This window comes from Phyllobates terribilis, unplaced genomic scaffold (genome assembly GCF_046119375.1).
Source record: "Phyllobates terribilis strain yellow unplaced genomic scaffold, ASM4611937v1 Scaffold_1__5_contigs__length_1240528914, whole genome shotgun sequence".
Taxonomy (NCBI): Eukaryota; Metazoa; Chordata; class Amphibia; order Anura; family Dendrobatidae; genus Phyllobates; species Phyllobates terribilis.
In genome coordinates this window covers 274,716,715-274,740,976 of record NW_027362761.1, presented here as the reverse complement: position 1 = coordinate 274,740,976, position 24,262 = coordinate 274,716,715, and the positions used below count along the sequence as shown (strand labels likewise).

At 45.2% G+C, this 24,262-nt stretch overlaps 1 protein-coding gene across 3 annotated transcripts in view; it reads right to left on the bottom strand.

Annotated features, from left to right (window-relative positions):
- Positions 1-24,262, bottom strand: part of ANKRD13A (ankyrin repeat domain 13A) — a 50,291-nt gene that overhangs the window by 13,172 nt on the left and 12,857 nt on the right. For all 3 annotated transcript variants that reach the window (XM_073672859.1, XM_073672853.1, XM_073672860.1), the window contains 6 exons: positions 21,873-21,918; positions 11,882-12,025; positions 6,646-6,835; positions 1,786-1,852; positions 1,602-1,683; positions 123-184 (listed from right to left, as the gene is read on the bottom strand). In XM_073672859.1, the coding sequence (XP_073528960.1) occupies positions 123-184; positions 1,602-1,683; positions 1,786-1,852; positions 6,646-6,835; positions 11,882-12,025; positions 21,873-21,918 (591 nt within the window). The remainder of the gene's footprint in view (positions 1-122; positions 185-1,601; positions 1,684-1,785; positions 1,853-6,645; positions 6,836-11,881; positions 12,026-21,872; positions 21,919-24,262) is intronic.

Genomic DNA, 24,262 nt, shown 5'->3' with positions numbered 1-24,262 from the left:
ACACAAAATTATTTGCTCAGGAGATGGTGATAATACAGACATATATTACACAAGGCAAAAGCATGATTATATAGAAAGATCGCTAAAAGGCAGTAAAATATAGAAAGAGCACTAACACTCACCCCTTGTGCTCCAAACTGGTGCTCTACAGTCCCCAATAAAGACTCCAAAAAGTTTCTGTCAGCTAAAGGATGAAAAGAAAGAAAAAAAACAAAAAACAAACCCATTATGTCTAATATAGAACAAATACATACATATACACACAGCACTGGGCATAGTATGAAATGCACCCACTTTTCAGGAGTAGCTCCTCTTGCACAAATTCACTAATATGGCAGCGCAGTCTTATTTAAAAAAATTAATAAAAATAAATCGGTGTAAAGAAGGGAGCAAATGAATTCTCACTGAAGTGCTGTGGTCCCTTTCATCAGCTGATTGCCAAGTCTGTGGGGGGGGGGGGGATCAACCCCCACTGAACTGTTCATCAATTTTGTAGTCCTGAAAAACCCCTTTAAGGCTATGTGCCCACAATGCAGAAATGCTCCGATTTTTTCCTGAGTGTTTCTGCATCTCCCTGGCAGAAAAACCGCTTTCCAAGCGATTTTAGCATCACTTGGAAAGTGCTTGACAACTTGGTCACACTATATAAATCCATGCAACCGGCATGGATTTATATAGTGTGACCGTAAAAGAATGGTAAAAAAATAAAAAAATAAATATTATACTTACCTTCTGATAGCCCCCGGAATCCATGTCCTGGCATGCCGGCAGCTCGCGGTGGACTAAAAGGACCCGTGGTGACGTCATTTAGTCATGTGACGGGTCACACGACCGCCGATGTCAGTGGTCGAGTGAGGACATAGCAAGTGAACATTTCGGATGATCGCAGCTTCTAGTCTCCCATAGAGACTATTAAAGCATGCGAAAAGTTTAAAAAAAAAAAATCAAAATATACACATTTGGTATCGCCGTATTCAGAATTGCCCGATCAATATATATATAAAAAAATAATAATCTGATCGGTAACAGACGTTACAAGAAAAAAAAAAGTTAAAAAGCCAGAATTATGTTTTTTTGGTCGCCACAACATTGCAATAAAATGCAATAAAATGCAATAACGGGCGATCAAAACATCGCATCTACACCAAAATGGTAGCAATAAAACATCAGATTGGTGCGGAAAAAATGAGCCCTCACCCAGCTCCAGATCCCGAAAAATGGAGACTTTTTTTTTTTTTTTGCAAACTTTGGATTTTTTTTCACTACTTGAATCATAATGGCAGGTCAGTTTTAGCATTTGTGAACATGGTAAAAAAAAAAAAAAAAAAAAAATGGTGGAATTGCACTTTTTTGCAATTATATTTTTTTCCCCCCATTTTCTAGTACACAATATGGTAAAACCAATGGTGTCGTTCAAAAGTACAACTTGTCCCGCAAAAAAGTGGCTATGGGAAGAAGAGGGGAGCAAAAAACAAAACCAAGGTGGTAAAGTGGTTTATAAAAAAAAGAAAGAAAAAAAAATTATATATTTCAACTGCTGGAATTATGCCATATATTGTCTATATCATTTATTGGTCATTAAAAAATATATATTATGCTACCTTTATACCGAGACTTTTCTTCTTCTGTTAAATGTTCTGTCCTTGTTTTTGTAACAACATTTACATTATTGGCAGAGTAAACCTGATGAAAAGAAAATTATTAATTAATCCGTAGAACAAAGAAAGAGCATGCGCTTATAACCATAGCATTATATCTAGATGGCAATGTATACACAACCATTACCTTTGCTTCATAACCATTCACCGATTCTGCTTTATCGGTTCTCCAGCCCCAGAATCCAGACTTTGTTCTGAAAAGAGAGAATTATGAAAATAGCAAGAATTATGGTAAGAAGTGTTTTATTTCAGACGGAGAATAGAGGTCTCTTACTTATGGACATGCTCTCCAATACCTGTCATATTAATCTTTCTTTAGAAAATTGTTTAATTTTTAGTTTTTTCTTTCATAATGAAACTAACAAAATGGAGTTACAGGCCAATTGAAAAGTGGTCAAATGCCTGTACTTCTAAATGTAATGACAGAAACTTCAGTGATCAGCTCATAGGCTGTGTGCCCACTATGCGTTTAAGCGTTTCTGCAGCAGCAATTCTGCTGCAGAAAAGCTTAAAAAAAAACGCTTGGTAGAAGGCCTGCCATGTTCCCCAAAGATAATCCGCATGTGCTGTGCACATGCTGCGGAAATTTCCGCTGCAGATTATCATTGCGGAAAAATCCGCAGCACTACCAATTATTTTGTGGAATCGCGGCGTTTTTGCCGCCATTGAATTGCATTGAATCACATAATATCCGCATGACTACATGTGCACATGCGGATATCATGCGGTTCAATGTGCGGATGGTACCCGGATCTGGAGAAGAGGAGACTCTCCTCTGGACCCGGGTACCATAGAACCTGTAAAAAAAAAAGAATAAAATAATAAATATACATTATACTTACCTTCTTATGGCCCCCGGTGTCCTTATCTGATCTGTCCTGGCTTGCCGGCAGCTCGCGATAGTCTAACCACCGGGGGCCACCAGAAGGCAAGTATAATATTTATTTTTTACCATTCTTTTCAGTCACACTATACAAATCCATGCTGGTTGCATGGATTTATATAGTGTGACCAAGTTGTCAAGCACTTTCCAAGTGATGCTAAAAATCGCTTGGAAAGGTCTTGTCAACCCGAATGTGGAAATGCAAGTGAAGAACGCTTCACATCCTCATGTCCCTGGCAGGAAAACGCATGTACAATCCGCATGTACAATCCACATGCGTTTTTTTCTGCCAGGGAGATGGAGAAACGCTCAGGAAAAATCTGGAGCATTTCTGCATTATGGGGACATAGCCATATTGTCAAAATAAGGTTTGCTAGGCCATACAGAGGAAATGTATTCATGTACACATGAATAGCTGACCTTCTAATTCACATGCAGCCAAGTCTGCCAAAGTAGTGTGTGTATATATCCTTTAATAATAAATTAAATCATATTATATTATATATGTATAAATAAGTGTTTCACTCTGTTTCATTGCAGCCATTCACTTTTTTTTTTTCTCATTAAAGTACACTCTGCACCCCATCTTGAAAGCAAACATTTCTACATTTGTTTTTTTTTCAAATTTATTAAAAAAGAAAAACTGAAATATCACATGATTATAAATATTCAGACCCTTTGCTCAGTATTGAGTAGAAGCACCCTTTTGAGCTAGTACAGCCATGAGTCTTCTTGGGAATGATGCAACAAGTTTTTCACACCTGGATTTGGGGATCCTCTGCCATTCTTCCTTGCAGATCCTCTCCAGTTCCGTCAGGTTGGATGGTGAACGTTGGTGGACAGCCATTTTCAGGTCTCTCCAGACATGCTCAATTGGGTTTAGGTCAGGGCTCTGGCTGGGCCAGTCAAGCATGGTCACAGAGTTGTTCTGAAGCCACTTCTTTATTATTTTAGTTGTGTGCTTAGGGTCATTGTCTTGTTGGAAGGTGAACCTTCGGCCAAGTCTGAGGTCCAGAGCGCTCTGGAAGAGGTTTTCATCCAGGATCTCTCTGTATTTGGCCGCATTCATGTTTCCTTCAACTGCAACCAGTCATCCTGTCCCTGCAGCTGAAAAAACACCCCCATAGCATGATGCTGCCACCACCATGTTTCACTGTTGGGATTGTATTGGGCAGGTGATGAGCAGTGCCTGGTTTTCTCCACACATATAGCTTAGAACTTTTTGGTGATAATTCTATCTTCGTCTCATCAGACCAGAGAATTTTATTTCCCATAGTCTGGGAGTCCTTCATGTGTTTTTGAGCAAACTCTACGCGGGCTTTCATATGTCTTGCTCTGATGGTTGATTTTGTGGAACTTTCTCCCATCTCCCTACTGCATCTCTGGAGCACAGCCACAGTGATCTTGGGGTGGTTCTTTACCTCTCTCACCAAGGCTCTTCTCCCACGATTGCTCAGTTTGGCTGGACGGCCAGGTCTAGGAAGACTTCTGGTGGTCCCAAACTTCTTCCATTTAAGGATTATGGAGGCCACTGTGCTCTTAGGAACCTTGAGTAATGCAGAAACTCTTTTGCAACTGTGGCCAGATCTGTGCCTTCAGCTCCTTGGGCAGTTCCTTTGAGCTTATGATTCTCATTTGGTCTGACATGCACTGTGAGCTGTGAGGTCTTATATAGACAGGTGTGTGCCATTCCACATCAAGGCCTATCCGTTTCATTAAACACAGCTGGACTCCAATGAAGGAGTAGAACCATCTCAAGAACAACAAGGAAATGGACAGCATGTGACTTAAATATGAGTGTCTGAGGTAAGGGTCTAAATACTTATGACTGTGATATTTCAGTTTTTCTTTTAATAAATTTGCAAAAATTTCTACATTTCTGTTTTTTTCAGTCAAGATGGAATGCAGAGTGTACTTTAATGAGAAAAAAAAATGAACTTTTTAGAATTTACCAAATCGCTGCAATGAAACAAAGAGTGAAAAATTTAAAGGAGTCTGAATACTTTCCGTACCCACTGTACATACATTCCATCTCTCTATATATACACACTGCTCAAAAAATAAAGGGAACACTTAAACAACAGAATATAACTCCAAGTAAATCAAACTTCTGTGAAATCAGACTGTCCACTTAGGAAGCAACACTGATTGACAATCAATTTCACATGCTGTTGTGCAAATGGAATAGACAATAGATGGAAATTATTGGCAATTATCAAGACACACTCAATAAAGGAGTGGTTCTGAAGGTGGGGACCACAGACCACATCTCAGTACCAATGCTTTCTGGCTGATGTTTTGGTCACTTTTGAATGTTGATTGTGTTTTCACACTCGTGGTAACATGAGACGGACTCTACAGCCCACAGAAGTTGCTCAGGTAGTGCAGCTCATTTAGGATGGCACATAAATGCGAGCTCTGGCAAGAAGGTTTGCGGTGTCTGTCAGCGTAGTGTCCAGAGGCGCTACCAGGAGACAGGCCAGTACGCCAGGAGACGTGGAGGGGGCCGTAGAGGGAAACAACTCAGCAACAGGAAAGCTACCTCCGTCTTTGTGTAAGGAGGAACATGACGCTTGGCATTTGCCACAGAACACCAGGATTGGCAAAATCGCCACTGGCACCCAGTGCTCTTCACAGATGAAAGCAGGTTCACACTGAGCACATGTGACAAACATGACAGAGTATGGAGACGCCGTGGAGAGCGATCTGCTGCCTGCAACATCCTTCAGCATGACCGGTTTGGCAGTGGGTCAGTAATGGTATGGGGTGTCATTTTTTGGAGGGTCGCACAGCCCTCCATGTGCTCGCTAGAGGTAGCCTGACTGCCATTAGGTACCGTGATGAGATCCTCAGACCCCTTGTGACCCCTGGGTTCCTCCTAATGCAGGACAATGACAGACCTCATGTGGCTGGAGTGTGTCAGCAGTTCCTGCAAGATGAAGGCATTGAAGCTATGGACTGGCCTGTCCGTTCCCCAGACCTGAATCCGATTGAGCACATCTGGGACATCATGTCTCGCTCCATCCACCAACGTCACGTTGCACCACAGACTGTCCAGGAGTTGGCGGATGCTTTAGTCCAGGTCTGGAGGAGATCCCACAGGAGACCATCCGCAACCTCATCAGGAGCATGCCCAGGCGTTGTAGGGAGGTCATACAGGCACGTGGAGGCCACACACAATACTGAGCCTCATTTTGACTTGTTTTAAGGACATTGGAAGTTGGATCAGCCTGTAGTGTGTTTTTCCACTTTAATTTTGGGGGAGACTCCAAATCCAGGCCTCCATTGGTTAATAAATTTGATTTCCATTGATTATTTTTGTGTGATTTTGTTGTCAGCACATTCAACTTTGTACAGAACAAAGTATTCAATGAGAATATTTCATTCATTCAGATCTAGGATGTGTTATTTGAGTGCTCCCTTTATTTTTTTTGAGCAGTGTATATATGCTATATGACCAACAAGTTTATGCCTGACTTCCCCTAATGATAATGCATGCTCTGAAAACAAACATTACAGCCATAGGTGCAGACAGATGGATGACCCTTTTGGTAGTGCCTACCTTTTTAATGAATGGATTCAGCATTTTTCAAAAACAAATACATTCCTTGCACTTGGGTACGTCAAGAACTATGAACAATACATACAGGGGCTGACTCAAAGTTTTTTTGATACAAAAGTGGCGTAAAAGCTCTGAAAAGTTACCAAATTTATCAACAGTGCTGGTGTTTCATAGGCCAGAAATGCTACTTCAGTCTTTGACTGGAGTAGCATTTCAGGCGCAGCGCACCTCATTCAGCAGAGGCGCTGAATTCATGAAGTGGTGTGTATCTCTCAATTAATTTGGCGCCTCCTGTACTCCATCAAGAATGGCGTAGCGTGATTGTGTGCTACACCAGTCCTGATGAATCGGCCCAATAGACTTTAAATCCTAATAATACAATGCCACAAGGTGTTTGCAATCAATAGGAAGAACCAAATATTTAAACGTCCCAAGTGATAACATTTCTGAGCCTGGAATGTGCTAAAAGCATCAAGGAAACAATAACTAAAATGGGTGAGTAACACTGCCTAAACTCCGGCATGCCGCTGTACATGGACTACCTTTCAAATGCAATTGAAGTGGTGTCCAAGGAGGTGTTAATAACCGGAGAGGTGAGCCTCTTGCTGACTTCCCGCTCTGCTGGCTGCATCGAATCCAAAGTAATGCCCTCGATTTCCTGCGAGATGTCAAAGCGTTCCTTTGTGACGGTCCGGTCATCGTGGTTGATCTCCATCAGCTCTGCCCAGTTATCTGTGGACATTGGAAGTCTGTTTGTTTCTTCACAGCATTAACTGGGAAATTAGATTTAAAAAGCTCTCAACATGAAAAGAAGCCGCATCCTTCTGTGAGTTAATCAGCCCTCAAAAGCCTTATGTCAAGGCTTATATTACAAAAGGGACTTGTCGATAAATGGCACTAAGTGGCGAGAGTTTAGAGGATATAAACACTTTCTTTTATTTAAACGGGTTATCCGTGACTTTTTTCATGGTGGTAAGAACAGGCAGGTAGTAAACTATCTGACTATTCTTCCCGACGCTGCTTCTATGATCATTGACCATGCCTGAAGGCGATTCTGCAGCTTCGCGTTAACAGAGCTGCTCTGTTGACCTGCAGTTATGCAGCAGGGAGCTAGTTGTTAATTAGTGTGACATCGACCGTCACACCCAGTCAACAGAACAGAGCGGAAAAGAAGCAGCTGCTTTGTCGACGTGACCGGAAGCTGCAGAATTCCCAGTTGGCAAGGATCAGCGCCAGGCACAACAAGAAAGTAGTTAGCAAGTTAGTTACCCACCTGCAAGCTCTTGGGCCCATGAAGAAGAAAAAAGAAAAAAAAGTCCCGTACAACCCCTTCAAATACATGCATTTTTGGTTAAAAAATAGAATAAAAATTTGTTTTTACATATTGCGGTCTGAAAAATTGGTCAACTAACAGTCAGCACAGCACTGCAGACTACTGGAAAAGGGAATTTCAGCAAATCCATGATTACTATTAAGGGTGTTTGTCAAGCCAGAAACGCATTAGTATTTTAATCTCTGCATGGATTTGCTCGTTTTAATGGATTTCTAATAAAGGAATTTTAAACTACCGGGTGGATGTGCCAAAATTCCCTTTTCCAGCAGTCCCCATTAGAACTACTTCACAGACTTATTCCTAGAGAATGCATTCTGCAGCCAGCAATGGAAAGTGCAACATGGAGGCTGTAGAAGGCAAAACCAGCTAGCAACAGAAAGTGCAACATGGAGGCTATAGAACACAAAACATTGAAAATTCTTTAAAACAATAAATACAATTGCAAAATTGATTTCTAGCCTAAAATACACTTATTTAAAAGGTTATTCTAATGTCCCCCTATCAGGAATGCACAGCTCCACTCCTCTGCCTCCCAGCTTTTTGCTTGCTAGGGAATGGCAACTTAGAAGAATGTGATATAGTCAGGACAGGTTGCAGTTTGAAAGAAGAAACAGCTCCTGAGATGTGTCTCAACTGTCAGAGCTGCAGCATAATAAACATTAATACCTCAGTCGGATGCTGCAACAGAGCAGTGACACGAGAAGAAATCTCTCTTGCTGACTGCACACAGAGGACGAAATCTGGATGAATTATTATTATTATTATTTTTTTTTAACCCCTTAAGCCCCGGAGCATTTTCCGTTTTTGCATTTTCGTTTTTGCTCCCCTTGTTCCCAGAGCCATAGCGTTTTTATTTTTTGGTCAATATGGCCATGTGAGGGCTTATTTTTTGCGGGACGAGTTGTACTTTTCAACGCCATTACTAGTTTTACCATATCCTGTACGGGAAAACGGGAAAAAAATTCCAAGTGCGGTAAAATTGCAAAAAAAGTGCAATACCACAGTTGTTTTTTATTTATTTTTTTTACCACGTTCACTGAATGCTAAAAAACTGACCTGCCCTTCTTATTCTACAGGTCATTACGAGTTCATAGACACCAAACATGTATAGGTTCTTTTATATTTAGGTGATGAAAAAAAATTCCAAAATTTGGTAAAATAAAAAAATAGCGCCATTTTCTAAGACCCGTAGCGTCTCCATTTTTCGTGATCTGGGGCTGGTTGATGGCTTATTTTTGCGCATCGGGCAAACGTTTTTATTGATAACATTTGGGGTAGATCCGATGTTTTGATCGCCCGTTATTGCATTTTATTGCAATTTTGCGGCGACCAAAAAACGTAATTCTGGCGTTTAGAATTTTTTTCTCGTTACGCCGTTTACCGATCGGATTAATTCTTTTTTTATATTGATAGATCGGGCGATTCTGAACGTGGCGATACCAAATATGTGTATGTGGGTTTTTTTTTTTATATTTTATTTTGAATGGGGCGAAAGGGGGGTGATTTAAACTTTTATATTTTTTTATTTTTTTTTATATTTTTTTTTTACTATTTGCATGCTTCTATAGTCTCCATAGGAGACTAGAAGCAGCAACTATCCGATCGCCTCTGCTACGTACAGGGGACGAGCAGGTCCCCTGCATGCAGCAGAAATGGTCCTGTGCTATGAGCGCCGACCACTAGGTGGCGCTCATAGCGACAAGATCATGACAACCACAGGCGTCTGCTGCAGACCCTGGGTTGTCATGCCCACCCATCGGCGACCCGCGATCACGTGACGGGGTCGCCGGTGGGCGGGGCTTATGACGCGCTACCCGGAAGCGCGCGTTAAATGCTGCTGTCGGAGATTGACAGCGGCATTTAACATTTTAACAGCCGCTGGTGGATCGCGATTCCACCCACGGCTGTTGCGGGCACATGTCAGCTGTAAGAATCAGCTGACATGTGCTCCGTTCAGTGAGGGCTCAGCGCAGCAGCCCTCACTGAACGGGCAGTACGCAAATATGCGTACTAATACGTCCCCGGTAATTAAGATTTATTTCTTCTCATTTCACAACTCTGCAGTGCTACTCCTGGGCACAGTTCTATACATACATACACACACACACACTTTTGAAGGCATCCTACATCAATTACATCAATTAGTAGTTCAGAATCAGGTGTATAGTTGTCTTCTTACTGTATTCTCCACACTTTCAAGTGTTTTGGGGTCATATGACTGATCACTAGTCTGTGACATCATGGAAAGTCCTAGAACTAATTAGGAGCTTTGATCTCCTATCCTGCTGCCCTGTTCCTTTTTATGTCTTTTCAGGACCATCAGCATGGGAAAGATCCATGCAGGTCCTGTTCCGTTCTGCCCTGGTAGACCAGTGTCGGACTGAACACTTGTGCAGCTGCACAGTTCCCTCATTGATCTTGTAGGACGGTAAATAAGAACTCCTCTCAATCACAGTAAAAAGCTGCCTGGAGACTATAAGACGCAAACTTTTTTTTCAATATACAGAGCAATACTACATACAGTATTGGTCAGAAGTTGGGTCACATCGGTTTATTTAATGGTTTTCCGTGTTTTTATTGAAATGTGCCCATTGTGGACTCAGACTGAAACAGTAAAATCATAAAGGAACATGCATGAAAACAAGAAGTAAAAAAACAAATGTGTGAAACAAACTAGAATGTGTTAAACCTTAGATTCCTCAAAATAGCCCCCTTTTACTCTGACAGCTTTACACACCCTTGGTATCCTCTAAAGCGGCTTCATCAAGTAGTCAATTGGAATGGCTTTCAATTAACAGGTAGTCCTCATCAAGAGTTCATTTATGGAAGAGCCGGCCTTCAAAAAGGGTTTGCAAGAGAATGCCAAGAGTGTGCAAAGCAGTCATCAAAGCAAAAGGTGGCTACTTTGAAGAACCTAGAATATAAGACATATTTTCAGTTGTTTCACACTTTTTTGTTAAGTATATAATTCCACATGTGTTAATTCATAGTTTTGATGCCTTCAGTGTGAATGTACAATTTTCATAATCATGAAAATACAGAAAAATCTTTAAATGAGGTGTGTCCAAACTTTTGGTCTGTACTGTATATACACATACATACATACACACGTTATGTAGTGTTTTATATGGGTGGCGTATTTGGTTTGGTCAATCCTCCATCTATACAATCCACGCCATACTTCCCATGAGTATATTTATGTGTTTCTTTGTTGTTATTGCCACTATTTGGACTATGGGCATTAAATTATCCATTTCCAGTAATAGTAGGCAGGTTCTATTTCATTACACTTTCCAGGTATCCACGCTTTTTAGCCTCACTTATGCTGTCTTTACATTAATACTTATGGTACTTGACGTTTTATATTTGAATAAAGTGATTTCTTTGCATTATTTTTGGCTTGTATTTTCTTTATTAGTGTTGCCACAGCATTCTGCAATGACATGCCATCCCATCTGGTTTGCACTTAACGGGACCACCGTTTATAATGCAATTCTACAACGATCCAAAATATACCTCCAGGCTACGTAAAAGCTATGTGATCAAGAGGGAGAGGGATAGAGTGCTGCGTCAGATAACATGGCCTCCACAATCAACTGACCTCAACCCAACTGCGATATTTTGGGATGAGTTGGACAACAGAGTGATATCAAAGAACCCAACAAGTGTTCAGCACCTCTGAGAACTCCTCCAAGACTGTTGGAAAGCCATTCCAGGTGACTAGTTGATGAAGGATGCCAAGGATGTGTAAAGCTGTCGGCCGAGTAAAAGGGGGGGACTGGGTACTTTGAGGACTCAAAGTTTTGACAAATACTATAATTTGTTTCATTACTCCTTATTTCCATGTGCTCCTTTGCAACTCAAGACTGCAAACTGTGCACAATCCAAAAAAAGAACAAAAGAAAAGCATTGCATGAACAGGTGTGTCCAAACATTAAAGCAGTACAGTATATTGGAGTAAGATTTGATATTTTGTCTCCTTTAGCATCAGAAAATTTCCAGGAGGTGATAGTGCCTCTAAGTTATGTTCACATCTTGAGTTTTTCAACTAATCCAGTTTTTGTGAAGGAAGACCATGAAAAAAATGGATGCAAACAAAAGCATTAAAACTTTCAAAAATATACAAAAACTTTAAAAAAAAAATATATAAAAAAAAAAATAATACACCAGTTACTCAACTAATTTCCTTATCAAAAACACAGAAATTTGGTGTAGCCAAATAAAACTGAAGGCAACGGAGATTAAAAAAAAATAAATAAATTAAAAATGGTCATCGTTCTACATGCTTCATTTTTTATGTTTTGGGTCAACAGAACTGAAAAGTGAAAGCCCAATGCAGATTTGTACCCAGTCTAAACAAAGAAGAGAATATAATGATAAAAACCACAACTGCCAAATATTTTTAGAACCTGGCAGACAAGGTCATAAAGAATATCAGATCTTACCTTCCTCTTTAAATATAAAGCTATGCTTTCCTCGGATCCAGCTCATGTTCTCAAAACCCAACAGAGTAGCATCAACACGAAGTTTGGCCCCACTTTTCCATATCCGACAAATATCGCTGGGACAGACCCTGGACAACAATGGAACTGCAAGACAGGGGACAAATAAGTTTACTTTTTTTTTTCTCTCCCATGCACAAAACGGTTATTTTGGGGGAAAATTTGCTATACAGTGGGTACGGAAAATATTCAGACTTCTTTAAATTTTTCACTCTTGTTTCATTGCAGCCATTTGGTAAATTCTAAAAAGTTCATTTTTTTTCTCATTAAAGCACACTCTGCACCCCATCTTGACTGAAAAAAAAAACAGAAATGTAGAAATTTTTGCAAATTTATTAAAAAAGAAAAACTGAAATATCACATGGTCATAAGTATTCAAACCCTTTCCTCAGACACTCATATTTAAGTCACATGCTGTCCATTTCGATCCTCCTTGAGATGGTTCTACTCCTTCATTGGAGTTCAGCTGTGTTTAATTAAACTGATAGGACTTGATTTGGAAAGGCACACACCTGTCTATATAAAACCTCACAGCTCACAGTGCATGTCAGACCAAATGAGAATCATAAGCTCAAAGGAACTGCCCAAGGAGCTCAGAGACAGAAATGTGACAAGGCACAGATCTGGCCAAGGTTACAAAAGAATTTCTGCATTACTCAAGGTTCCTAAGAGCACAGAGGCCTCCATAATCCTTAAATGGAAGAAGTTTGGGACCACCAGAAGTCTTCCTAGACCTGACCGTCCAGCCAAACTGAGCAATCGTGGGAGAAGAGCCTTGGTGAGAGAGGTAAAGAAGAACCCCAAGATCACTGTGGCTGAGCTCCAGAGATGCAGTAGGGAGATGGGAGAAAGTTCTACAAAGTTAACCATCACTGGAGCCCTCCACCAGTCGGGCCTCTATGGCAGAGTGGCCCGACGGAAGCCTCTCCTCAGTGGAAGACATGAAAGCCCGCATAGAGTTTGCGCAAACACACATTAAGGACTCCCAGACTATGAGAAATAAGATTCTCTGGTCTGATGAGACGAAGATAGAACTTTTTGGTGAAAATTCTAAGTGGTATGTGTGGAGAAAATCATGCACTGCTCATCACCTGCCCAATACAATCCCAATAGTGAAACATGGTGGTGGCAGCATCATGCTATGGGGGTGTTTTTCAGCTGCAGGGACAGGACGACTGGTTGCAATTGAAGGAAACATGAATGCGGCCAAGTACAGAGATATCCTGGATGAAAACCTCTTCCAGAGTGCTCTGGACCTCAGACTTGGACGAAGGTTCACCTTTCAACAAGATAATGACCCTAAGCACACAGCTAAAATAACAAAGGAGTGGCTTCAGAACAACTCTGTGACCATGCTTGACTGGCCCAGCCAGAGCCCTGACCTAAACCCAATTGAGCATGTCTGGAGAGACCTGAAAATGGCTGTCCACCAACGTTCACCATCCAACCTGACGGAACTGGAAAAGATCTGCAAGGAAGAATGGCAGAGGATCCCCAAATCCAGGTGTAAAAAACTTGTTGCATCATTCCCAAGAAGACTCATGGCTGTACTAGCTCAAAAGGGTGCTTTTACTCAATACTGAGCAAAGGGTCTGAATACTTATGACCATGTGATATTTCAGTTTTTATTTTTTAATAAATTTGCAAAAATTTCTACATTTCTGTTTTTTTCAGTCAAGATGGGGTGCAGAGTGTACATTAATGAGAAAAAAAATGAACTTTTTAGAATTTACCAAATGGCTGCAATGAAAGAGCGAAACATGTAAAGGGGTCTGAATACTTTCTGTACCCACAGTATATGAAGTGTGATTTTCAGCACTTTCTAGCTATACTGTTTACATTGACAGTGTCACGCTGATGGGTGCGGACCGGGGAGAGCCTGGATGGGCCTAACTGACCACATGGTTCTTTACTAGAGCCTCTGATGGTGTGGTTAGACTTGAGCCGCGGGTGGTAGTCAGGTACCACTCCAGGATAGATCCTGGAACCGCAGCAGCTGACCGCAAGGGGACAGTAGCCGGAGGGGCAGGAACAGGATCACGGCCAGAACGGATATTGAAGCTGGTTCAGACGGAGCTCTGACCGCGCGCAGGTGAAGCAAAACGATCTCACCCAGATGTCAGACCTGTATGAGCACAGAGGGCAAAAATCACTGCACACGCTTCCGTGCTTCTCTGCAATCTGCATCCTGCGCACGCTGTCAGACCTGTGTGAGTGCAGGGGGCGTCTCACATACGTTGTGCACACTGGGGAAACTCTTTATGATGACCAGAACTGCACATGCTCAGCCAGCTAATCGGCCACTGGGAGGACAGATAAAGCTCGCAAGGGGAGTATTTCAGAAGATGAAAGTTGTTATTTTATTTGCTAATAAATATTAGCAAATACCTCCAATTAGAAATGTAGAATAGTTCTTCTGATTCGCTATGTCGCGTATCCCGTGTGCAGGGCATTGCAGTAGCTTATGGATCAGAACCTGTCCATCTCCCCACACCCCTGCTTTTTCCAATAGCATTGTCCCGCAACATGGAATAAAGGACATTACTTTTTAAACAGATGAGTGTGTAGTGCCGGCGTCCCTGCCCTCTGCTAGGCAGGGACGCTGTTCCCCTCACCTCTCTGCTCCGTGCCCGGCATCCTCCTCCCGCTCTGCTGGCAGCGCGCGCTCCTTCCCGGCCACTGTGCTTAGGGCGCGCGCGCGTGCGCTCCCTCCCTCTTAAAAGGGGCCGCGCGCGCCGTCCTAAGGAGTCCCCGGCCAATGGCCGGAGGACTTCACCATATATAAGGCACCTCCTCCAAAATGGAGGTGCCCGAGCAATGTTGTTGCACTGTTCACTACTCTGCTTCAGCCCTCAGGTCCCGTTGCCAGTTACCTGCCAGATACCTGCCAGATTCCTGCCAGCTTGCTGTCTTATTCCTGCCTGATTATCTGCTACCTGCCTGCTAGTCTGAGGTCCGACGGTCTGCCTTACTACTCCTGTCAGTCTGTCTAAGGACCAGCCTGTCCGCTCACCTGTGAGCGCACTTCAGCCACCTGCCTGCTTGCCTGAGGTCCGACGGTCTGCCTTCCAACTCCTGTCAGTCTGTCTATGGACCAGCTTGCCTGCTCACCTGGGAGCACACATCTGCTACCTGCCTGCTAGCCTACTTGGAGGCTCCGCCGTCACGTGCTGTGACCACATGCCTGTCCAGTGACTCCTGCCCGCTCACCTGGGAGCGCTCATCTGCTGCCTGTCTGCTAGCCTACCTGGAGGCTCTGCCGTCACGTGCTGTGACCACCCGCCTGTCCAGAGACTTCTGCCCGCTCACCTGGGAGCGCTCATCTGCCGCCTGTCTGTTGGTCTTCCTGGAGGCTCCGCCGTCACATGCTGTGACCACCCGTTCATCCAGAGACTCTCGCCTGCTCACCTGGGAGCTCACGTCTATCATCAGCCGCCACAGGTCGTACCAACCCTTTACCCAGAGACTGCCCCGGTCACTTGCCGTGACCATCTGCCCGTTCATCCAGAGACTGCCCCGGTCACTTGCCGTGACCATCTGCCCGTTCATTCAGAGACTGCCCCGGTCACTTGCCGTGACCATCTGCCCGTTCATTCAGAGACTGCCCAGGTCACTTGCCGTGACCATCTGCCCGTTCATTCAGAGACTGCCCCGGTCACTTGCCGTGACCATCTGCCCGTTCATCCAGAGACTGCCCCGGTCACTTGCCGTGACCTCCAGCCAGTCTTCCCTGGTCGCCACCCGCTCCCTTACAAGGACCGCCCCCTTGTATAGTAGCTCAGAGGTTCCGCCTCCCAGACCCGTTACAGTTTGCTCGGGCCATGGAACCCGGTGGCACCCAAGCTCCCTCGCTCTCGGACCTGTGTCATGAACTGTCCCGTCAAAGGTCCCAACAGGAGTCCATCCTGGGTCACCTGCAGAATGTCAATACTCGCCTGGACACTCTGACTGCTCCACCAGCAACCTCCGCCAGTGCCATGTCTCGCAATCCGGCAGCTCCGCTGCCCACTAATACCATGGTATCCTACCCCGGACCCCGGCTTTCTGCACCTCCTCGCTTCGGAGGCGACTCCGCCCAGGCTCGGGGCTTCATAAATCAGTGCACCCTGCACTTTGAACTATTGTCCCACCAGTTTAACTCCGACCGAGCCAAAATTGCATTCATCATGTCCCATCTCACCGGGGAGGCCCTGGCCTGGCTAAATCCTCTATGGGAGAGAGGAGACCCCCTGGTGTCCAACTTGCCTGCTTTTCTCACGGCTTTCCGGAAAGTCTTCGACGAACCCGGACGGAAGACCTCATCCGCATCATCACTGCTACGCCTCCGTCAGGGAAGTCTCACCGTGGGCCAATATGCCATACGGTTCCGTACCCTTGCCTCGGAGCTGGCCTGGGATAACGACGCTCTGGTATCCGTCTTCTGGGAGGGTCTGTCCGGCCGTATTAAAGATGAACTTGCCGGTCGGGACATCCCTACCACTCTCGATGACCTAATAACTCTTGCCACCCGGATTGACCTACGGTTCCAGGAGCGTGCCAAAGAGGTCACCCGTGAGAGGAGGTTACCACGTCTAGCTCCTACTTTTCAGAAACCCGTCACTCCCTCCGTCTCTACCCAGGTACACTCTCCTGAGCCTATGCAGGTCGACCAGACCAAGATGGTCAAAACCCGTCAGGACTTACGCCGTGCCGAGGGGAGCTGCTTCTATTGTGGCAGTAAGGAGCACCGGATCCGTATCTGCCCGGAGAGGTCGGGAAACGCCTGTGTCTAGGTTCGCTCAGAGAGGTCGACCTAGACAAGAATAAATCCTCTCCATCTCTGCTGCTGTCAGTCTCAATTATCTGCGGGGAGAACCGTTTTTTCGAACTAGCCCAACTTGACTCTGGAGCAGACGGGAATCTTATTTCACAGTCCCTGGTAGAGAAATACCGCATCCCCACCAAACCTCTGGCTGTACCCTTGTCTGTTGCTGCCGTGGATGGGGGTCTCTTACCACGCCCCATCCAACTCATCACCGAATCCATTACTCTGCAGGTGGGAATGCTGCATTCTGAGAGTATCTCCTTTAATGTTCTGCCTGGACTCTCCCACGCCCTCTTGCTAGGCCTACCTTGGCTCCAGAGACATGCACCCGTGCTTGACTGGCAGACCGGAGAAGTCCTTCGCTGGGGACAGGACTGCCATAAGACCTGTCTGGTTCCCGTCCATCCCGTCCGTCCTTCTCCTACCCCAGCTAATCTACCTGGACTTCCGATTCCTTATTGGTCTTATGCTGATGTCTTTAATAAAAAGGAAGCAGAGACACTACCCCCTCATAGACCATACGACTGCCCTATCGACCTGTTACCTGGTACTACTCCTCCCCGTGGGCGTATTTATCCATTATCCGCTGCTGAGACCCGGTCGATGTCCGAATATATTGAGGAGAATCTGGCCAGGGGATTCATCCGGAAATCTACCTCCCCGGCGGGAGCAGGCTTCTTTTTCGTCAAAAAGAAGGACGGCTCTCTCCGTCCCTGTATAGACTATAGAGGCCTTAACCAGATCACGGTGAAGAATAAGTACCCCCTTCCGCTCATTCCGGAGTTATTTGATCGTCTGAGGGGGGCTAGAATCTTCACCAAACTGGACCTCCGTGGGGCGTACAACCTGGTTCGTATCCGTCAGGGGGATGAATGGAAGTCGGCATTCAACACCCGGGACGGCCACTATGAATATCTGGTAATGCCCTTTGGTCTCTGTAACGCTCCTGCCGTCTTTCAAGAGTTGGTCAATGACATCTTCCGGGACCTTCTCTACTCCTGCGTAGTGGTGTACCTGGACGACATCTTGGTCTTCTCTCCGGATCTCCAGACTCACCGGAGGGACGTTCGTCAGGTCCTGCTCAGGCTTAGGCAGAATCACCTCTTCGCTAAATACGAGAAGTGCCTCTTTGAGCAGACCTCGCTTCCGTTCTTGGGCTACATTATTTCTCAGACCGGCCTACGAATGGATCCAGAGAAACTGTCTGCCATCGAGAAATGGCCTCGACCGGAGGGGTTGAAGGCCATTCAGCGATTCCTGGGCTTCGCTAACTACTACCGCCTCTTCATACCACACTTCTCTTCCCAGACTGCCCCAATTTCCGCGCTCACCCGTAAGGGTACTAATCCCAAAGAGTGGCCGCCCAAAGCAGAGGAGGCCTTTCTTTCCCTAAAACAGGCCTTCTCTTCCGCCCCGGTGCTGCATCGCCCGGACGGCAACAAGCAGTTCTTCCTGGAAGTTGACGCCTCCTCCTCTGGAGCCGGAGCGGTACTTACTCAAAAATCATCTTCCGGGAGAATGGTAACTTGTGGCTTCTTCTCCAAACTCTTCTCCTCTTCTGAGCGCAACTATTCCATAGGAGACCGAGAGTTATTGGCCATCAAGCTGGCGTTGGAGGAGTGGCGTTACCTACTCGAGGGGGCTCTTCACCCGGTAATAATTTACACTGACCACAAGAACTTGGCTTACCTCCAGCATGCCCAGAGACTTAACCCGCGCCAAGCCCGGTGGTCCTTGTTTTTTGCTCGCTTTGATTTTGTTCTTCATTTTCGCCCGGCTGACAAAAACGTCAAAGCAGACGCCTTGTCCCGATCCTTTCTGGTGTCTGATCTCGAGGAGGAACCGAAACACATCATCGATCCCGCCAGAGTAATGCAGGTGGCTCCCGTGAGTCTAAATCGTCTCCCTCCCGGTAAGATGTTTGTTTCAGTACCTGATCGGAAGAAGATCCTACACTGGGGCCATTCGTCTAAACTAGCTGGCCACGCCGGTCAGAAAAAGACCCTCCAGCTTATTGCCCGGCACTACTGGTGGCCTACCCTGCACAAGGACGTAATAGACTTTGTTTCTGCCTGTGTGTCCTGCGCCCGCAACAAAGTCCCGAGACACCTGCCAGCCGGTCGCCTCCTTCCGCTTCCTGTGCCTGCTGCCCCCTGGCAGCATATTGCTATGGACTTCAAAACTGATCTCCCCGTCTCCGCCGGTTGTACGGTCATTTGGGTGGTCGCTGATCGCTTTTCCAAGATGGCTCACTTTATTCCCCTGCCAGGCCTCCCGTCTGCACCCGAGCTGGCTAAAGACTTTATCCGCCACATCTTCCGTCTTCATGGCCTGCCCCTCCACATCGTGTCGGATCGTGGGGTACAGTTCACCTCACGCTTCTGGAGAGCCACTTGTAAACTGCTAGACGTCACCCTGGACTTCTCTTCCGCTTACCACCCACAGTCCAATGGTCAAGTGGAGCGGATCAATCAGAACCTGACCAGTTACCTCCGGCACTTCGTTAATGCCCATCATTCAGACTGGGTGGATTTCCTACCATGGGCCGAGTTCTCTTATAACAATCACGAGAGCGAATCCTCCTCCAAATCCCCGTTTTTTGTAGTCTTCGGTCAGCATCCTCGGATTCCTTTTCCTGTCTCCACCTCTGTGGACAACCCGGCTGCGGAATCTCTCGTTAGCAAATTTTCCTCCATTTGGGAGAGTACCCGATCCGCACTCCTTCAGTCGTCCGAACGGATGAAAAGACACGCTGACAAAAAACGCCTGGATCCTCCACAATTTCGTCCTGGAGATAAAGTCTGGCTCTCATCTAAATATGTCCGACTCAAGATACCTTCTTACAAGTTAGGGCCTCGGTTCATCGGTCCTCTGGAGGTCATCAGTCAGATCAACCCGGTGGCCTATAAATTGAAACTCCCGGCCAACTTACGGATCCCTAACTCCTTCCATGTATCTCTCCTCAAACCTGTGGTACTTAACTCTTTTTCCAAGTCTACAGGTACGCCTCCTGCTCCGGTTTCTGCTGAGGACGAGTTTGAGGTAGAGAACATTCTTGCCACCAAAAGGGTAAGAGGAAAGACCTTTTTTCTAGTAGATTGGAAGGGGTTTGGTCCTGAGGAGAGAACGTGGGAGCCCCGGGAGAACATCCATGCCCCTCTTATCCTAGCTAAATTTCTGTCTGGCCTAAAAAAGGGGGGGCCTAAAGGGGGGGGTACTGTAGCGCCGGCGTCCCTGCCCTCTGCTAGGCAGGGACGCTGTTCCCCTCACCTCTCTGCTCCGTGCCCGGCGTCCTCCTCCCGCTCTGCTGGCAGCGCGCGCTCCTTCCCGGCCACTGTGCTTAGGGCGCGCGCTCCCTCCCTCTTAAAGGGGCCGCGCGCGCCGTCCTAAGGAGTCCCCGGCCAATGGCCGGAGGACTTCACCATATATAAGGCACCTCCTCCAAAATGGAGGTGCCCGAGCAATGTTGTTGCACTGTTCACTACTCTGCTTCAGCCCTCAGGTCCCGTTGCCAGTTACCTGCCAGATTCCTGCCAGCTTGCTGTCTTATTCCTGCCTGATTATCTGCTACCTGCCTGCTAGTCTGAGGTCCGACGGTCTGCCTTACTACTCCTGTCAGTCTGTCTAAGGACCAGCCTGTCCGCTCACCTGGGAGCGCACTTCAGCCACCTGCCTGCTTGCCTGAGGTCCGACGGTCTGCCTTCCAACTCCTGTCAGTCTGTCTATGGACCAGCTTGCCTGCTCACCTGGGAGCACACATCTGCTACCTGCCTGCTAGCCTACCTGGAGGCTCCGCCGTCACGTGCTGTGACCACCTGCCTGTCCAGTGACTCCTGCCCGCTCACCTGGGAGCGCTCATCTGCTGCCTGTCTGCTAGCCTACCTGGAGGCTCTGCCGTCACGTGCTGTGACCACCCGCCTGTCCAGAGACTTCTGCCCGCTCACCTGGGAGCGCTCATCTGCCGCCTGTCTGTTGGTCTTCCTGGAGGCTCCGCCGTCACATGCTGTGACCACCCGTTCATCCAGAGACTCTCGCCTGCTCACCTGGGAGCTCACGTCTATCATCAGCCGCCACAGGTCGTACCAACCCTTTACCCAGAGACTGCCCCGGTCACTTGCCGTGACCATCTGCCCGTTCATCCAGAGACTGCCCCGGTCACTTGCCGTGACCATCTGCCCGTTCATTCAGAGACTGCCCCGGTCACTTGCCGTGACCATCTGCCCGTTCATTTAGAGACTGCCCCGGTCACTTGCCGTGACCATCTGCCCGTTCATCCAGAGACTGCCCCGGTCACCTGCTGTGACTTCCTGCCCGTCTTCCCTGGTCGCCACCCGCTCCCTTACAAGGACCGCCCCCTTGTATAGTAGCTCAGAGGTTCCGCCTCCCAGACCCGTTACAGAGTGCTGTTTATGATATTCTTTCTACTGGTTTATTATTACTAGACCTAATACATATAGGGATAGGATCTTTCAGCTGGGAATACCTCTTTAATGTTACACAAGCGCCAAGAGACCTGGCACCACCATCACTATAACTGCACCAGTGTGGAGGGAAGCGGTGGATAGGTCATTTTTATTTTACTTGAGGGACTACAACATTTAAAAAGGGGGTTGTCTAGATAGTGGATAATGCCCTAAAAGTGAAAATTGTACTTTCAACAAATAAATGAATAATTCAAGCGAATCTAAGAAACTTTGTAATATATCTTAAAATTGGAGAAGAGACACTTCTTCCCCCCCGAGAGGGCAAGAACAAAAATGTGCTGGGTTTTCTTACAATTTGTTTTACCTCACTCCCAGAGCTGGACTCACATCTACACAGCTCAGTACTGCTGTATAATTTCATCCACTTCTGTCTGTGTGCTTACTAAGGGATGAAGAGTAAGAATTCCTCTCTCTGTGTGTCATGCATGGGAGACATTATAGCAGATAGTCTCTTCCCACCAAGACAGAATTTTTTTTTTTCTTCCTCATGTGAATATCATATCCTGGATACAGCTGGGGGGGACACTTAAAACTGATAAGGAATATAAAAGCATACACTATTGACAAAATACCAATAAAGACCTGTATGGGAGAGTTAGATGGAAAAAACGTTTTTTGTATTACATACAAATCGGTATCAGCTTACCCCAGCTTGTGAACTCCCACTTCATTTCCACATAAAAATCAGAAGCCTAATAAAAATAAAAAACAAAGAAAATATGAATGTGCCATTTACTAATAGATGCTAAATAAAAATTAAAATAAGTTAGCTCTGCCTCTCATTAGATAGAGTTTCTAAAGTATACTTTTAAAGCGGTTATCCAACAGTAATAAATACATACTACAACCCCTGGCAAAAATTATGGAATCACGGGGCTCGGAGGATGTTCATTCAGTTGTTTAATGTTGCTGAAAAGAAGCAGATCACAGACATGGCACAAAACTAGTCATTTCAAATGGCAACTTTAGGGCTTTAAGAAACACTAAAAGAAATCAAGATTAAAATTGTGGTACTCAGTAAGGTTAATTTTTTCAAACCAAGCAGAGGGAAAAAATTATGGAATCACTCAATTCTGAGGAAAAAGTTATGGAATCATGAAAAACAAACACACAAAAGAACACTCCAATACATCACTAGTATTTTGTTGCACCACTTCTGGCTTTAATAACAGCTTGCAGTCTCTGAGGCATGGACTTAATGAGTGACAAACAGTACTCTTCATCTATCAGAATAAACATACTCCGAGGCTGGTGATTCTGTAATTTTTGCCAGGGGTTGTATATACAGTTGTGCTCAAAAGTTAACATAACCCCAGGAGAATTTTTCCTTTCTTGGCCTTGTTTCAGAGAATATGAATGATAATAAAAAAAACTTTTTCTCCACTCATGGTTATTGGTTGGGTGAAGCCATTTATTGTCAAACTACTGTGTTTTCTCTTTTTAAATCTTAATGACAACCAAAAACATCCAAATGACCCTGATCAAAAGTTCACATACCCCAGTTCTTAATATCATGTATTGCCCCCTCTAACATCAATGACAGCTTAAAGTCTTTTGTGGTAGTTGTGGATGAGGTTCTTTAATTTCTCAGATGGTAAAGCTGCCCATTCTTCTTGGCAAAAAGCCTCCAGCTCCTGTAAATTCCTGGGCTGTCTAGCATGAACTGTGTGCTTGAGATCTCCCCAGAGTGGCTCAATGACATTGAGGTCAGGAGACTGAGATGGCCACTCCAGAACCTTCACTTTGTTCTGCTGTAGCTTTTCAATTATTCACTCGTATCAAAATCTCTGCTTGCTCTCAGTAAATAAAAACACATGAAGAGGCAGAAAGTGGAGCTGACCTGCAGTACCCAGCAGTGCCTGCTACATATCAAACAGAGCTGTGTAGTGCAGCTTCATTCACTATTTACACCCAGCCACCACCAGTGCTAATAACAGCTGATCAGCGCGAGTCCTGGGTGTCATACAGCCACCAATCTGAGATAGGAGAGGTCATCAATATTATATGCCCAGACAACCACTTTAAGCTGCTGATGTATTTAGCTCACAGCAGTGGTTTCATTGGAAATGGTTTTCATGTCTATAAGTCCCTGCATGTAGTAATGAATGTTATCATTCACTGAATGAAAGCTAGGATGTCGAAAATGGTAAGGATCTGAAACACAAAGTTAAGCATCTTATGATAAAAAAAAAACAAAAAAACCTTAAAGCAAGTTTTTGTTTTGTCCCTTTGTTAGGGATCACACAGGTGAGCGTAATGCATGTAGTCACATACTCAGTCTTCACCAATTTCTGTCCCACTCCGGCACCACATGACTGCAGTTGTGACCGGTCATATCACACAGCGATTGCTGTGAGAAGCAGACATCACTTTTTAAACCTTCTCAATGCAAGTCTGCGGGAATTAAGAACAAGGCTCTATAGTCTCATTCTAAGGCCACGGCCCCACTATCAGTATTTGGTCAGTATTTCTCAGGAGTAGGAGACAAAACCAGGAGTGAGTGATAAATGCAGAATTGGTGACTTGTTTCTATTATACCTTTTCTCTGATTGTTCCGCACATGGTTTTAGCTCCCACTCCTGAGAAAAAAATACTGATCGAATACTGACCAAATACTGATAGAAAAATGACTTTTGGAACACACAGTAATCCTGCAAGTTATAAAAGTTGTTACCTGATGCCAGAGTGGGGCTGAAAACAAAGAAGATGAAGAAGCAGGCAGGTGAGTATGTAACTACATGCATTATACTCACATACAAAAACCCTTACAAAGGCATAAAAAATAAAAAATACGCTGGAGTAGTGCCTTAAACAGTTGGCAGATAGAACACTTGGAATAGCACTAGGAAGCATCAATTAATAAGTAGTATGCTTTTTAGGTACGAGTAAAGAGGTTTCTAACAAACTACCCTGCTGTAGAAATGTCTGTTAAAAAAGAAATCCGTTGCCCATTAGGAATGAAGGAGCCTGCACTAGTGACTTGGGGGGTGGTACACAGTCTTTAAAGTACATTCAGATTGGGAGTAAATATGGCAA